Source organism: Arthrobotrys flagrans, assembly GCF_004000055.1.
Source record: "Arthrobotrys flagrans strain CBS H-5679 chromosome Unknown unitig_15, whole genome shotgun sequence".
Classification (NCBI taxonomy): Eukaryota; Fungi; Ascomycota; class Orbiliomycetes; order Orbiliales; family Orbiliaceae; genus Arthrobotrys; species Arthrobotrys flagrans.
Genome location: NW_027137545.1, coordinates 1338857 through 1354416, shown reverse-complemented (window position 1 = coordinate 1354416; position 15560 = coordinate 1338857). Strand labels below are relative to the sequence as shown.

The 15560-nt window shown below is 48.4% G+C and overlaps 4 protein-coding genes across 4 annotated transcripts; 1 reads left to right on the top strand and 3 right to left on the bottom strand.

The window, feature by feature from the left end:
• Positions 1-901: 901 nt before the first annotated feature.
• DFL_000338 (uncharacterized protein) lies at positions 902-3838 on the top strand (the record flags this gene model as incomplete). Its single annotated transcript, XM_067632311.1, has 6 exons — positions 902-1084; positions 1183-1591; positions 1657-1920; positions 1977-3227; positions 3280-3555; positions 3618-3838. The coding sequence occupies 6 exons, from the start codon at positions 902-904 to the stop codon at positions 3836-3838; spliced, it is 2604 nt and encodes an 867-aa protein (XP_067494869.1).
• A 521-nt stretch (positions 3839-4359) lies between these two features.
• Positions 4360-5706, bottom strand: DFL_000337 (uncharacterized protein; the record flags this gene model as incomplete). The annotated part of the gene is made up of 1 exon (XM_067632299.1): positions 4360-5706. One exon carries the CDS (start codon positions 5704-5706, stop codon positions 4360-4362), a length of 1347 nt encoding a protein of 448 aa, XP_067494868.1.
• A 2385-nt stretch (positions 5707-8091) lies between these two features.
• Positions 8092-11162, bottom strand: DFL_000336 (uncharacterized protein; the record flags this gene model as incomplete). The annotated part of the gene is made up of 4 exons (XM_067632288.1): positions 8092-8297; positions 8366-10613; positions 10869-11030; positions 11106-11162. The coding sequence occupies 4 exons, from the start codon at positions 11160-11162 to the stop codon at positions 8092-8094; spliced, it is 2673 nt and encodes an 890-aa protein (XP_067494867.1).
• Positions 11163-11863: 701 nt separating this feature from the next.
• DFL_000335 (uncharacterized protein) lies at positions 11864-14698 on the bottom strand (the record flags this gene model as incomplete). Its single annotated transcript, XM_067632275.1, has 2 exons — positions 11864-12626; positions 12693-14698. The coding sequence occupies 2 exons, from the start codon at positions 14696-14698 to the stop codon at positions 11864-11866; spliced, it is 2769 nt and encodes a 922-aa protein (XP_067494866.1).
• Between the last annotated feature and the right edge of the window lie 862 nt (positions 14699-15560).

Here is a 15560-nt window from a genome sequence, read left to right as displayed (position 1 = left end):
CTGCGTAGACTTTGTTTTTTTTTTTTCAAGCCGGGCAATTGCAAGCCTACGACAGTGGCAGGACAAAAAAAGTGCTTCAAAAAAGCCCTCAGATTTCTCATGTTGGACTGGGGTGAGGGGTCTATCTGCTTGTGCTTGCATGTTTTTCGAAGTCAAACCCTCCACTCCATGGGTCTATCCGTCCCTCACTTTGATAAAAAAATAAAATAAAATAAAAATTATGACGAGAAGAGAATAATCCGGATTGGAATCCGAGTATTGAAAAAGAGACCCCATCGGCCGGGAGGTTTCAGAGAAAGTAGACAAGCAAAAAGAAGAAAAGGGCGAGGGACTAAATTTTTCATGGGCTTTCTGTTCAATCGCTGTAAATAGAACTCGGTCAGGTCTGTATAAATGTTCGTAGTTTTCTCCCACGCGGCCGTGGAAAATGCAGCTTTCCAATTGGGCTCAAGCGTAGTAAAAACAATAAGTACTTAGTATAGACTGGACTCCGGCGTCGCTCCATTCGCTAGTTATCAAAGTTCACTAGCACCGGGGCTATCGATATAAGCTTATAGCTTAATCTTCTTCTTCTTCGGCCGTTTCCCTTTTTTTTCGCCCCGGTTTGGCTTGGTTTTGGGCTTTCGTCATAGCTCCGCGCCGACGAACAGCAAAATAACCACCTAACCTCCCTCCACCACCATAACAACACTCCGCCAGGACCCAGCCTCGATCACTCTCTCTTGCTTTCTCTCTTTCTCTTTTCACCAAGCTAGATTGATATTAAACTTTTAACTTCTACCCTTCGGGTATCAAATAGAGTTGGAAGAAAGCAAAGAAAGAAGAAAAAAATACCGAAAATTTAAGCTTTCACCCGACGAAAAAAAAGATTAATCAAGCTTCTCGTTTCTTTTCAGACATCATGACCTCAGACGAAACTCAACAGGTTCAGGTGTCGGGGCCTGGTCCTCATCCTATAGACATCATGGCTGGTGTCGACGGAACCGATCCATCCAAGGCGCCCGAGAAGCTGGGCTTATCCGGCACCGTTATCATTGCTACGGCGATCATGCCGTACAAGTTCTCTTTCGGAAACGGTGAATGGGTGGGTTTATCCTATCCAATTCGAACAGCCTCCCCAAGACGGCACCGATATATCTATGGAGAAACTGGAGGCTAACCAGGCTTATCGAAATAAAATAGGAAATCAGCCAACGAAGAGGCAACTCCGCGCTAAATTCGTCGTTCGGCTACCTCGCGTCCGGTACCTCCTGGAATACCGTCATAGTAGGCTGGCCTGGGGAAGTGAGTCAGTCAATCGGAAAACGGGATGTGCAGAAGGAACATCAACAAGCCGAGGGTGGAGCTTCCAATGCACCTGTTCAAGCTGTGACCGCTTCGAGCTATCAGCAGCATTCGGCGGAATTGGAGCAGGATGTGGTGCTGTCGAAGCAGGATAGAGTGAACTTGGAGGAGCAGCTTTCGCGTGAAGGAAATGAAATTGGAAAGAGAATTGTTCCTGTCTGGATGGTCGGTGAGAAAGATGGAGATCTTAGGAATGGAGATGTCGTACTGAAGGATCAGAATAGATGGGTCGACTTTGCACAGAGAGGTACTTGCTAAGAGCTCCATGTCCTTTCACAAAGATTGAAACAGCAAGCTAATCAGGGAGGGTAGAAATCTGGCCTACTTTTCACTACCTGCTACGAGAACCCACAGATGGCCGAAAAGAAAGAATATGGTGGGACGATTACATCAAGTTCAACCAGGCTTTCGCAGACAGGATTGTAGAAGTCTACAAACCGGGCGATATCGTCTGGATTCACGACTACCAGTTAATGTTGGTGCCCAACATGCTCCGCCAGAAACTATCTAGTGCATATATTGCCTTCTTCCTGCATAGCCCATTCCCAAGCTCTGAGTTCTTCAGGTGCATGACAAGTATGACCCACTCAGCTCCTTATATCATCGTAACAGCTCTAATATTTGGATTACAGAAAGAAAGGAGCTTCTAGCGGGTGTCCTCGGCGCTAATCAACTGGGGTTCCAATCCTTCGCTTATGCGAAGCACTTTATCTCGTCATGCACCCGAGTTCTCGGTCTCGAATCGTCCGGCAACGGCGTGGATGCTTATGGTGCCCACGTTGCTGTCGATGTTTTCCCCATCGGAATCGACGCCGCCAAGGTCGGCAAAGACTCCCACAATGCCAACATCGATGAGAAGATGCAGGCTATTCGCGAACTTGCAGGCGGCAAGAAAATAATTGTTGGACGTGACCGCCTAGACTCTGTACGCGGAGTGGTTCAGAAACTCCGGGCCTTCGAAATGTTCCTGGAACTCTATCCAGAATGGAGAGATAAGGTGATCCTGATACAGGTTACCTCTCCCAGCGTGTCCGAAGGCCCCAAAGTCGAACACCAAGTTTCCGAATTGGTTGCACATATCAATGGAACCTACGGCTCGATTCACTTCTCGCCTGTTCAGCATTTCCCTCAATACCTCAGCCAGGATGAGTACTATGCCCTTCTCAGAGTTGCAGATCTAGGTCTTATCACCTCGGTCAGAGACGGTATGAACACCACATCCCTCGAATACGTCGTCTGCCAAAAGGAAACCCACGGCCCTGTCATACTCTCCGAATTCACCGGTACGGCCGGCAGCCTCTATGAAGCTTTCCAGGTAAACCCATGGGATTACCGTGGCGTCGCGGAGGCCATTAACACCTGCCTCAGCCTTCCGGCCGAAACAAAGGAAGAACTTCACTCGAAGCTCTACGAGCACGTCAGCACCAACAATATCCAAAACTGGACAAATACCTTCCTTAAAGGTCTCCTCACAAACCTTGCCAGTCACGATCAAAGCCAAGCCACTCCGCCACTCGACCGTCAAGCTCTCCTTGATCAATATAACAAATCTACTCGTCGCCTCTTCATGTTCGACTACGATGGAACCCTTACGCCGATCGTTAAGGACCCGCAGGCTGCCATCCCAACAGACAAGATCATCCGCACCATTAAAACGCTCGCTTCGGACCCCAAGAATAACGTCTGGATTGTATCCGGGCGTGACCAAGCGTTCTTGGAGCAGTGGATGGGTGATATTGCAGAACTGGGATTCAGTGCTGAGCATGGAAGCTTTGTAAGACAGCCGCGTGATTCGGAGTGGGTCAATCTTACGGAGAAGTTTGATATGAGCTGGCAAAAGGATGTGTTGGATATCTTCCAATATTATACCGAAAGGACACAGGGTATGAGCTTCTCTACGCTTGTAAATTTGATATGCTAACATTTGTGGTGAAGGATCTTTCATCGAACGCAAACGTTGCGCCCTAACCTGGCACTACCGTAGGGCAGACCCAGACTATGGTGCCTTCCAAGCTCGCGAGTGCCAATCCCATCTCGAGAACACGGTTATGCAAAAATATGACGTCGAAGTCATGACGGGCAAGGCCAATCTTGAGGTTCGCCCTACGTTTGTGAATAAAGGCGAAATTGCAAAGAAGTTGGTGGCAGAGTATCCTGATGATGCTAAGCCGGACTTTGTGCTTTGCTTGGGTGATGATACCACTGACGAGGGTGAGTGCAAAAATGCTAATTACAACTCGGGGAAATGGAAGAGGCTAACGGGTTTTCCTTAGACATGTTCCGAGCTCTCCGGCGATCTACGCTTCCAACCGAGCATGTTTTCGCCGTTACTATCGGCGCTAGCACAAAGATGACGTTGGCGAGCTGGCATTTGCAGGAGCCGGCTGATGTGATTGATTCCGTCAGGTTGTTGATCGGAGACGTTGACGAGATTCCTGCTGCGCCTTCGGGTGGCGCCGACGGTAAAGAAGTTGCGGAGGAGAGCAAATTATAAATAAAAAAACTTTCGAAGGAAATGAAAAAAAAGTGAATTCGGTCGTTGGGTAGAGGTTAGGATTTTTAGGGTGCAGCGGGCCTTTTGTCCTTTGGTTTTCTTTCTTCCGATTGTATGTTGAGTTTGCTTCTTTTTAGTATACTCTCGTTCGATCGTTCCGTCTTTCTTTTCTAGTCTTAGTCTTGTAGTCAGTGAGTAGTAGCGAATGGCCTGGGAATAAAAGCGTTCGTTTTGTTTTAATGATTCGGCGATATAGATTCAATGCAAGTATATATCAAGGCCACCTTGATGTTGCATTTTGGACCGGGTCGTGTTGTTTGGTATGCCTGGTGGGGACCTCGTTTTGAATATTTATTTATAGAAAGTAGTATGTTCGTAGTCGTCGCATTAGTCATTAAGGTATACATGTACATTGCGAAAAGATTCCTCTATATGCGGAATTCTCTGAGCTTGTTCGTTTATACAGCCCCTCCCAAAAACTCCCCAGTCGACCATATCTAATCCCGATTACGTAGCAACCTCTAATTCTCTTCACCCTCTCTCTTCCCACCCTTTCCCCACTTCTTCTGCTTCAAGATCTTAGGTCCGGGCAACTTGAAGCAGTTTGCGTAATAGGTAATCGTAGAGCTCCAATCGCTAAAGATAGCTGCGATTTTGATCTTCTTGACTAGCACGTCAAGAACCTCATACAACTGTCCATCGGTCTTCATAACATCTGCGATACTGCCGTAGTAGTACTCGCCCCTAGACTTAACTGTTCCCAAGGGTCCGGAACGCTCGAAAGTCCATGGGATGATAACGAGCCCTTCCTTCTTTGCGACTTTGGCGTATTCAGATGGAACAACCTTCTGAGTCTTTGGGTCGATTGTCAGGAGGTAGTTCAGCGGTGGAGAAAGGACGTTAACGCCTTTCTTTCTGATAGCTGGGAGTTGTGCTGCTGCAGCGGTGGGGTTACTCGGTGGATCACCTGATTCGTCGAGAAAAACGGCTTGTTGACCGAAGGTGGTTGGGTATTCTTTGATCCATTGGTACACATCCGCTGGAAGGAAAGATTGTGGCCATACACGAGCCGGGTCTATTCCTTTCCTAACAAAAGTCTCGATCATATCGCGGGCGTATTGTTCTTGCGTATAAGGTCCCTTGGTAGTTTGAAACGGCATGGGGACCTGAGAAGGTGGGGTTTTTAGTTCCGGGGTGAATTTTCTGTTCCCTGGGATGGCGTCGACGAGGTCGATGTATGATTCTAATGACATGACTTTTCCGCATGTTTCGTAGAGTTGGGTTCGCCAGTTCGGTGGGGAGCCTTGGTATTCCAGCGGAGTGGTGGCTTCGGAGTTCGAGGCGTCCATTTTGGAACATAGGGACATGTACTCTTCGAGGGTTATATCGCTCGTACAGCAGAGTGCCGTGGCTGATGAGCTGCCGCTGGCGGGTTTGAACGGTACGGTACATTTTTTGGCAAGCTCCGGACGGAGTAGGATATCAGTGGTAGTATGTAAATCACATTGAGAATGACGACAGACTAATTCGCGATCCTTTGTGAAAGCTACATCGCATTCTAAAACACCAGCGCCCATTCTTGCACCGGCGATTGTGTTTTCTACGGTTTCTTCCGGGATTTGAAGGGTTGCACCGCCGCGGTGACCGATTGAGAAGTCGGTTATGGCGAAGGGACCGTTTTGACAGCGGTTCAAGGCGGATTTCAGGTGCGAGTCTGTCATGTTGTTGACGAGGTAGAAGGGACGGGGGTCGAGGGAGACTTTGTAGTCTCTGTTGAGGGTTCGGGGGGATAGTTGGGCTGGGGCGCCGAGGACGCTGTCGGCCATTATGGCGGCGGTGAGCGCCACTGCGGTGAAGGAGTACTTCATTTTGGATGAGGGAGTGGTATATGTAGAACGAAGGTTGAAGCTAGGTAGCTAAACTTGCTATTAAAGAATGGGGGATACCTCTACTTAAAGGGTAACTTGATAAGCAGCCAGGGGATACTTGTGAGGATGGTAACTTGCAGAGCTGTGAAGCCGAAGAACCGGATCTTTCAAAGGGTGATATACTAGAAGATTTATACTTCTACTCAAAGGAGGAGGTTATAAATTTAAAGTGCTGTTGGGAACCCCCAATATGCAAGTCCGAAATGCAGTGCATGGTCCACGATAACACTCCCACTTTTGCTTTTTTTTACACCGGTTATCCATTAATTATTTCACGAGGTCGAAGGCAGGAACCCGATTGATCCGTGGGAGCTGTCGTCCAATCCAGGGTTTGGAAAGCTACCAGGTGCGCAAGCTAGACGGTGCCCCCGATATCGTCGTACGTGCTGTCATACATGGTGCATGGTTAGCTATCTCATCAAAAAAGTGTTACCGTCCGGTTCCAGTGTAACAAGAATTCCTGGGCATTGTGGGAAAAAAGCTTGGGATCAAGGGAACCGTCGCTGCTCGGAGAAAAATACTCGGGCTTTGTGGTGGTTGACCGCACCTTCCCGATATCAACCCCCCTGTTGAGTTTATCGGTCGGTTGTTGAACAAGGGTATTTCGGACTTCCTGACGGGTCGAGTGAAGGGGGTTCGCTCCACCTGCTTACCCCACGTGTCGCGAAGCAGCATGATGATAGCTAGGAGTTGCATGTGCATTGGAATTCCTCTCTTTCCGTTGCATTCCTTTGCGTCTGTTGATCTTCGCATTCCATGGGTATTTGAGACGTCAAAGCTAAGCTAGGTAGCCAACATTGCTTTTACAATTTGTGGAGCATATGCCAGCATTGTCGTGCATCAATAAGTCGAAATGACATTTTTTATGCGGGGGGCGTCACAGCGCGGCGCCCTCGTCCCGCAAGGCTAAAGCAGCAAACGAGATTCGATAAACGGACTTTTCCCAAGTCGGAGTTCATGTCGAATTCGCGCAGTTTTGAGAACCATTTGGTTAAGCAAAAATAGGCGGCCATTTGAAGTCTACTTCGACATTAGAAAACAAAAAGCCGAGATGCTCCACTATCGACGACGCAGCCGTTCCTTGCATAAAACGAAAGGGTGGTCAATGAACGTACAAGATGTGTTCTGCACGGTGGGACCAGGGTCAGGGATCAGACCTAGCCGGCCCATGACATGCGAAAAGAAGAAGGTGGGGAAGTTGGTGGTTACCTAGAACGTCAGCTATAACGATATGGTATATTATTGGATTCCTATACTTCGATATCACTCTTGCTGTCGGGGTTGTATAAATGAAACGAGTGGGATCCTTTGTAATGAAAGCGAAGAGCCTTTTCTATGCTGTCGTAGTGATTGAAACTCCATGAATTGACAAGAGACTTGAAGTCCTGGGCATACGAAGTTGCGAAACAATCGGCTGCAGCTGAAAGATGATCTGGGATTTCCTAGTTATGGCTATCCCATGGTCTTTAATATCACATGGCATGTCGACAATCTTCACGAGGATCCTGGAGACGCTGCCAAGACATCGAGGTCGAAACCTGCAACACGCTTTTTCCAACAATTCTCTACGGGGTTGAATATAAATTAATCAATTCGTGAAGCCGTCTTCGAATAAAAAATTCCAAATAGTCTTTACAAAACATGATTCCGAGACCATACGATTCAAGCTTTTTAGCAAGAAATTATCCCACGTCTACCTAATCACACTCACTTGTATAGTGCATCCGTATCTGCATCCAAGACGCATCGCCGCTGCGCACCCCGGTCTGCAGAAGCGAATGTGTAAGACAAAAAGTTTATAGGTATGGCGAACTAGCTGGGTAGTAACAATCTGTATCGGTAAGACAAAAAAGTATCAAGCCGCCGTCGCCAACAGTCTCCCCCTCGTGGCTGTACACGATCGATGTAAATGGGTCGGTCGCTCCGGAGTCCCTGCAAATTTACCTAAAAAGGAAATTTAGACCGAGTAATAGCTATTTATAATCGAAAACTATCCTGGCAGAAGGAAGAAATAACCTTTTTGTTCTGGAATTTCCGGAGCCCCAGGCACTTGGGTGTAACCGTGTCGTGTATCGATAGCGATATCGCAGAGACATGGATTTAGACCCGGTAGGCGGTCTAGCGGAGCTGGCCGTACTTCTGCAGTCCAAACGGTAATTTCACACGTGGAGGCGATAAAAACGTTAGCGATTTTGGTAAGCAGCAATTTATACAGTTACATCAAAGTACCGCTAGGAAAAACGAATGAACAAATGTAATCAATGTTCTCAAACCCAATCTCACAATCTGTACAACCAAGAAGATATAATCCCAGGAATCCTCCCGTTAAACCGCCATATGAACCCAAACCCACAGATCCCACCTATCATCTAACCTCAGGTAATCCCATGCACCCTGCACATCAACCGTAATCTGACCGTATTGGTTCCCTCGTCCGATAGTCCAAAACCTCTCGGGTACGTCTTGTCCACCGATTGTAACTTGCCTGATCTTACCGTACCTGCTTGGGTCCGAGTATTTCGCGTAGATACCTACAATATCATGTCACTTCGTTAGGATGAACATTTCTCGTATTTGAATACTTCGAATCATGACTTACCAAAGACTCCCAGCGCCTTCAACTCGGCTCCAACCCTAACGGTAGAGTTTCCGCCCGCAATCTTGACCTCGCTCATACCCGCAGCCCCCGAGATCTGTTCCAGTAGACCGAACACGCCGACATTTACTTCTTCCCTGCCACCGTCTGTTCTGACCGGCACAATAGGGCAAACGGCAACTACATCCCAACCACCTTTTTCCACATTCATCTTTACATATCCCGAGCTCTTAACGACTTGTGCTGTCTGCGTGTGATGCGAGAACACCCCAAACTCTTTGATAACTTGCGTCTCACCACCGAGCGTGGTAATGACTTCATCCCCGACAATCTCCTTCACCGGAATCATATCCGTCCTCTCTCTTCCGCCTTCGAGGTCAAAGGTTCCTAGGAGCTTAATATCGTACCCCGCAACACTAGCAGTACTCGTGACCCTCAATGGCCTTTTCTCTCCGAATCCTACAAAGAAGTCGGAGCTTCTCGCCTTCCCACTAGGTCTAAACGTTATCATTGCTCCCGTCTTTGACCTCGCTGTAACCTTTTTAACGATGCTAACGTCATGGCTACCCACGTCATCGGTGATGTAGATTGGTCCGCCGGAGATACATCTTGCGGCAGCATGGTACCCAGCCCACTCGTGACGGGTTTGGAACATATCCCAGTCGGGGATGACGTTTAATCTTGCAGTCAACACTGCATTGTGCGCATTCGCGAAAATGTGCCATGGATGACTGTTTGGTGTATGCGGGAAGAAATCATCCGAGTTCCTCAACGTGAATTTGGGGAGTGAAGGAGAAAGGTGGTTTGTGAATAAAATCTGCGGGACGAGTGACATGCAGGAGATGGCGCGAGTGCCGAAATACTTCGATGCGGCGTTACGCCAGGCGGAAAGGTATGCGGGGAATAATTCCCCCTTGTCGGCCGAGGGGAGTCGTTCGTCGAGAAGACATTGAGTGTCTGCTTTGACGGCGGTGATACCCTGATCTGACAGAAATCTGTAAAAGTCGTCGTAGAATCGGCCGATATCTGACTTGTCGACAACATGGATATTCCCGTTTCCAATGTTCCTCAGCTTGTAGTTTCTTGAAATCCAACCGTTGGGGCTGATACCATTCCAGTAGCCTAGTATTCCGTGCCATACCGCAACGTGCTTTACGCCTCTATTGTTTCGTTTGATGTCTTCTACCAGCCCCTTGAGACCTCGAGGGAAGGCATTTTTGTCGGCCTCAAAATCTGTCCACCGGTGGCCGAAGGAGTCTCTGCCGTTATTGTCGAGCGATTGCCAGTTATCGTCAATGATAACTGTTTGAACTTCAATTTTCGAGTTATAGAGGTCGTTGACGGCGTTAACAATACGTTTGTCCGTGAGCTCCCTCCCCAAGGAGTTCCAAGTGCAGTATTTCAAAGAATCACTCCACGGATCATCCCCACCCCCCCGTTCCCCTTCTGCCTCTTCCCCAGCATCCGCAATCCTCCCATCATCGCTCATTCTCTTCGCCCAATAAAAAGCCTCCTCAACTGCCTCCTCGACATCTTTAGCAACAACAACCACAACTTTCCCATCTACTTTCGAAAACCCATCATTGCGTCCAACACCGATAACCACATCTTCCCTCGGATTCTGCGACCCCTTCAAATAAACCGTTTTATCACCACTACTCAACGGTAAGAAAACTACAACATCACCTTGGTACGTCATAAACGCCGCCATAATGGCTTCACGAGGCGGATGGAAACCCTCGTAGTCTCGAAGACCGCGGTAAGATGAATGGTGGGGTTGTACCCATGCTGTACCGTGTTTTATAGTCGCAAAGTAAGAGATTGTAGTACCTTGTACGGGAATCGCGAGGGCGGCTTCAGCGTAGCCTGGATCTCGGGAGGTGCGAGAGGTGGGGATTGAGAATGTGTAGACCCATGTTCGGGGATCCGTGGATATGGTACCGCCCATGGATTTGTGGAGTTGCTGGATTGTGGCGGAGTCTGAACCTTCCGGTGAGGGGGGTAAGGTGAAGTATTTTTCGATATTACGGGGGTCCGGCATGTTGATTAGGAAGTCGTTGTCCGTATTCGGGGTTTGTATTTTGGGGCGGAAGATTATGATCCCGTCGCTTGTTTGGTACTCGAAATTTACCCATTTTTTGGATGGATCACCGGGGTAGAGGTAGTTTATGGTGAAAGATATCGGCTGGCCGGACGTGGGGCGGCGGAGGGTGTGCTTGAAGTAGAAGGAATGGGAACTGGCTGCTGAGAACTATTTAGACAATCCGCAGATTGTTTAGCTAAAATTTAGATCGTACCGCAGAATATAAAGAAATATTGCATCGCATGATGCGCGAGTTAACCTGGCTCCATGAGATCGGTGGGATGTCCATGTGCGCTGCTGCGTAACCACGTAGCAGACTGGACTCACGCGCATGATGTAGTCGCTTTTAATCGCACCGAAAGCGTCATGAACGCCGGCAAGAAATCATGCCTGAGTGAAGTAGAAAAAAAGAAGCATACTCACTACACTAAGTCCCTCGTCTTCAAAGCACGGTACCATTCCTTCTTCCTTCCACCCATCCTGCGTTCCATTATCATGCCAGACAGCGCAAACTATGCCTGACCGACTAGAAGATATGCTTTTCGCTTCGGAATCTTCGAGATCAATACAGACTATAATGTCAACCTACATCAGCAGAATGAAACTGTGAGCCAGCTATTCATGTGTTCGGTGTGTTGAAAATGTGGTATTTTGTCATACCTCATCGCCGTCGATGACGGTGGTCCCGGCAAGTGGTGGGTATGATGATAGTTTCATCTTGGTTTATGTTTGTGTTTATAATTATTCGTACGGAGACTATAACAGCTTGCGGAATATAGTAATACAGTCGCACAGCTCGAGCTCTTGGCTAGCTGTCGATAGATGGACCTCTATTCGATTATGCGTTGTTGGTCGTCGACGGAACCAATCCGATCTTCAGCTGCATAAATGAACGAGCCGGATATGGATATCTACTTTGCTGCTGAGTTTGCGATACCGTCTATTCGATTCTTACAAAAAATACAGAAGAGGGAGTTTTACGGGGAGATATGGGTCCGCATTTAAATAAGGCCTCCAGCTCCGGAACAACGCGCAGCATGGCATGCAACATGCGGTTTCCCCGCGTTCGGGGCGGGTATGTACCGGTTAGATCATCGAATCGGATCACAAGATCTCCACCACGAGATCACAACCCGCTGCCTATCCTGAAGAGATGCACCCATGTCGACACTATTGAAAGGATGGTGAAGAAAATGCATTAGTGAGAAGGTTGTATAACCTAATGGCGGTCTTGGGTAAGCTAGAGTACACAAAAGCCGCCGTCCAATTAATTCTGTAGACTGGAAGTACCCAATGAGAAAACAAAAGCCAAATCTGAGGATGGCCGTAGTAGACCTTCTGTAAAAGTGTACGTCTATGATCTAACTCAAATCTGTTAAAGGCACGCCACAGAGTTCAATTAATATATCCATGAGGCTCTACCTCTTCCTATCCCTGCTCGCGTTCCCGAACGCCACACTCTCCCCCATTTCATCGTCTGCCTCTGAACCATTCTCCGGCCCTTCTACTTCGGCATCCCCCGCAAGGTCGTTTGCGCCATCAACCTCCATCACGTTTCCTCTCTGGGTATTACCTTCTTCTGGCTCTTCGTAACCACCGTTTCCCTCATCGTCGGAGTCAGAGATGTGTTCTGCCGACTTGTATTGCTTTCTTGGCGATTTCTTTGAAGCCTTCGCTGGTGTGGCCTGTCCCTTTGTTAGAGTCGCAGGGTGCGACTTACTTTTGCTCGGTTGTTTGGCGAATGGATTCCCGGGCGAATGACTCGGCTTCTCCGTTCTGTTCAATCTTCGAGGGGGGGAGCTGTGGTGCGAAGAGGGACTGGATCCGACTTCAATCCCAACAGATAATCCAGGTTGCTGAGCTTGCGTCACATCCTGATTCTTCTGCTGTTCCTTGCGTTTATCCTTCCCTCCCGTAGATGGCGCAGCCGCAACTGCCGGGCTAGTCGCTCCGGCCGGTGGCCTATATCTCTTATTCCTTATCATCGAAGGCAGCTCGGAGAAATCACCCAATTGCTCGGCCACGAAACTTCTCAAATCTTTCTTTCGAGGGTTGTGATCCTTCATGTAGAGGTGAAACCCAGCTTTGAACTGTTCCGGAGTGAAATGTTTTACAGGGTCCATTTGAGAAAGTTTATTCCAGTCGATAGAGGCGAGACAGTCGTAACCTTGGACCGAGATTCTGGAATGATTGTAAATGTGGGTTAGTATAATCTAGTGGCTTAGATATGGGTAATGGGAAACGTACCTTTGCAGAACATAGAGATAATCCCCTGGTAACATATTCTTCGCCTCCTTGAGAGCCGGTAACGGGATATCTTCGGCTCCTTCTTCCCCATCGGCCGCTTGCTTCTGCTTCCTTCCCTTCTTCCTCCTCGTCTTCTTTGCTTTCTTCTCGTTTTCGTTATCGTTTCCCCCATCCTCCGGGCCCTCATCCATCTTCTCCCATAAGCTTTTGCTCTTGGCCAAACACTGCATGCGGCTCCTCATATACCCCATCCGCTCGCTCACAACCGTCCAGTCAATTTCCCCTCGGTGGCAGACTTTTTCTTCCTCTAACCTCGCAGCCCTCTCTGCTTCACTCTCTCCTTCAGACACCCTCAACACAAGAGTGCCGTTTTCTTCATGACCTGCGACTATCGTCGTGAGCATATCGTCGAGGATCCCCACAAATTTTTCCATTTCGTCTTCATCCCAATAGTGCGTACGTCGTTTCTCACCGCAGACTAAATAGTTCTTCCATCGATCGCGGCAGTCTTCAGGCATACGATTGATGAGGCCACCGATAACAGCCCACTTAGTACCTTTTTTGGCAACGAGATCTCGTAATTCGTCATCCTGTTCTTGGGTCCACTTTCCACGGTCCTCAAAGTCGTTGTACATTCGTTTAACATGGCTGTAGAGGCTCTGCCTCGTTCGAAGCGGGAGGTTTGTCATGAGAATGTTCCAAAAGTCGGTTTTATGGCGATCGTTATTCCAAAGGAGTTCGAGGAAGGTGGCACGGCTGAGTCGTGGTACTTGGATTTGACAGTAACGATTGACCACGCTTTGGATTAGGGCGTCTTCTGAGGGGGTATACGGTCCCTTGTCGTACTCTGCGGGAGGGGGTGGTGGACCGACACCTTTAGAGTTGCTGTGGGAGCCATCGGTGGCGGATGGCATGATGACCGGGGGTGGGTTTACATCTTCCGCAGCTCGGGGATAACTGCGACGACGGTTGGACTCCTCGGGAGCATCCTTGGTAGACTTGCGACGTTTACGTTCTTTGGTGGCCGGTTCTGGCTCGGGGTCGGCTTCGGGCTCAGGTTCGGCCTGCTTGCGGGATTTCCTTCCTTTTCCCTTCTTTTGCTTCTTGGTTGTATCTTCTTCCGCTTCGACTTCGGCCGGCCCTGCCTCTGGTTCTACCTCCGGTTCTGCTTCCGCCTCCGCCTCCGGTTCGGGGCCCTCATCGTTCAACTCAAGCGTTTGTTCAGTGTGTTTCTTCCTCCTCTTGCTTTGCTTCCGTTGCCGTTTCCGGCTTTCTTCAACGTGATTGTCCTCTCGGTCTGTTTCTTCGACGACAGCCTCCGGTTCTTGTTGCTCTACTTCAGGCTCGGGTTCAGTCTCCATCGGAAGCGCCGTCTTAGCCTTCTTTCTCTTCTTTATGGCCTCAATCTGAGAAAGATCGGCCTCTACCCACTTTCCTTCATAGAATATCCCAGGGACGTCTCCAAACCACCTAACCCCGGGAATATAAGGATGATCTTCACCCCCGTCTACACCTTCAACTCCGGGTTCATCAGCAGGCAAAGATCCATTAACAACAATCTGCTCCCCTTCTTCTGCATTTTTCTTAAGCTTCCTTAGCCTCTTCGCCTTCTTCTCACTCAACTCAAGGTCGCTCTTTCCCCGCTTCCTCTTCGCACCAGCTTCAGCGTTTGAAACATCAGCCATGATTCCATCCTCTTCTTCGTCTTCAAATCTCTCTTCGGGTTGCTCAGCAGTCGCCGGGACTTCGACGATTGATACTGGACTTGATTTAATTTTTTTCTTATGCCTCTTCCGTTTGGTGTCTGGGATATGGGCTAGCTTGTCCTCGCTCCCGTCGAGCCTAGGGGTACTTTGGCGGTTGGGAGTGCTAGACATGTCTAATTGCTGTTCGGGTCGTTCGACAATAGGTGTATGAGAACTTTCTACGTCCGCTTCAAGGTTTGGTTGGGGCTGAGATGACTTCTGAGGTGTAGAGGCGACAATACTCCAGAAATTTCGTAGCATGACAGAAGGGGTATAAATGATGGTAAGCCGAAAGAATGATATATACGTCTATCGATTAAGTCTTGCGGGAGGCATATGGTAGCAGGGAAGCGTTGTATTTTTGGTGTTGTTAGAAGGAACGAATTGTTGAAAGGTGCCTGAAATCGCTTGCGACGCGTGTTTGCTGGCCGTTCGCAGTCGCGATATCACGGTAGATACGAAGGAAAGGATATATTACTCCTTGAAGAATTAAACCCACCTGAAAGGTATTTTGGTGCCGCTAATTCATGAAGATGAGCTCGGTGAGGTTGTGGGGGTACATAGAGGGGAGATGAAGCAGGAACAGGGTAAGTCAAAGTTTTCTCGCTGAGATAGGGTTTTTTTTGCTTAGCCGACAACACAAGCTCTCGTAAATTAACACAAGCGGCGGATCCAGGCTGCGGCACACTCCATAGCTGGCCCACTTGCTCAGAAAATCTAAATGACGCAAAGGTTCTGAAGATTTATCTGGCCGTCTGGCTTGGGTTGGAGCAAAACGGATTGAATAGATTGCAGTTGGGCTAGTTTAGTAGGCTATCGAATGTCGGTATGTTTATCAGATACCTAGGTATCCTTATTTTGACGGAATGCTTCGCACGCAGGGCGAAAAAGTAACCATGGCATGCTCGGACGAAGTATCATAAAACGGAAAGGACCATCTTCACATTATTTTCATCAGGCATATGCGATTGTGCCGAACAGCTACAGCGATCTTATGCCGGGCTGTTAGTTTATACTGGAAAACATTTTGGAAGTTGGCCTTTGTTCTACCCAAAATTTGGGGAAAGAGAGTCAATTGATCAACTCTAGCAGCAATATCGGCCAATATATAGAATACACCTCA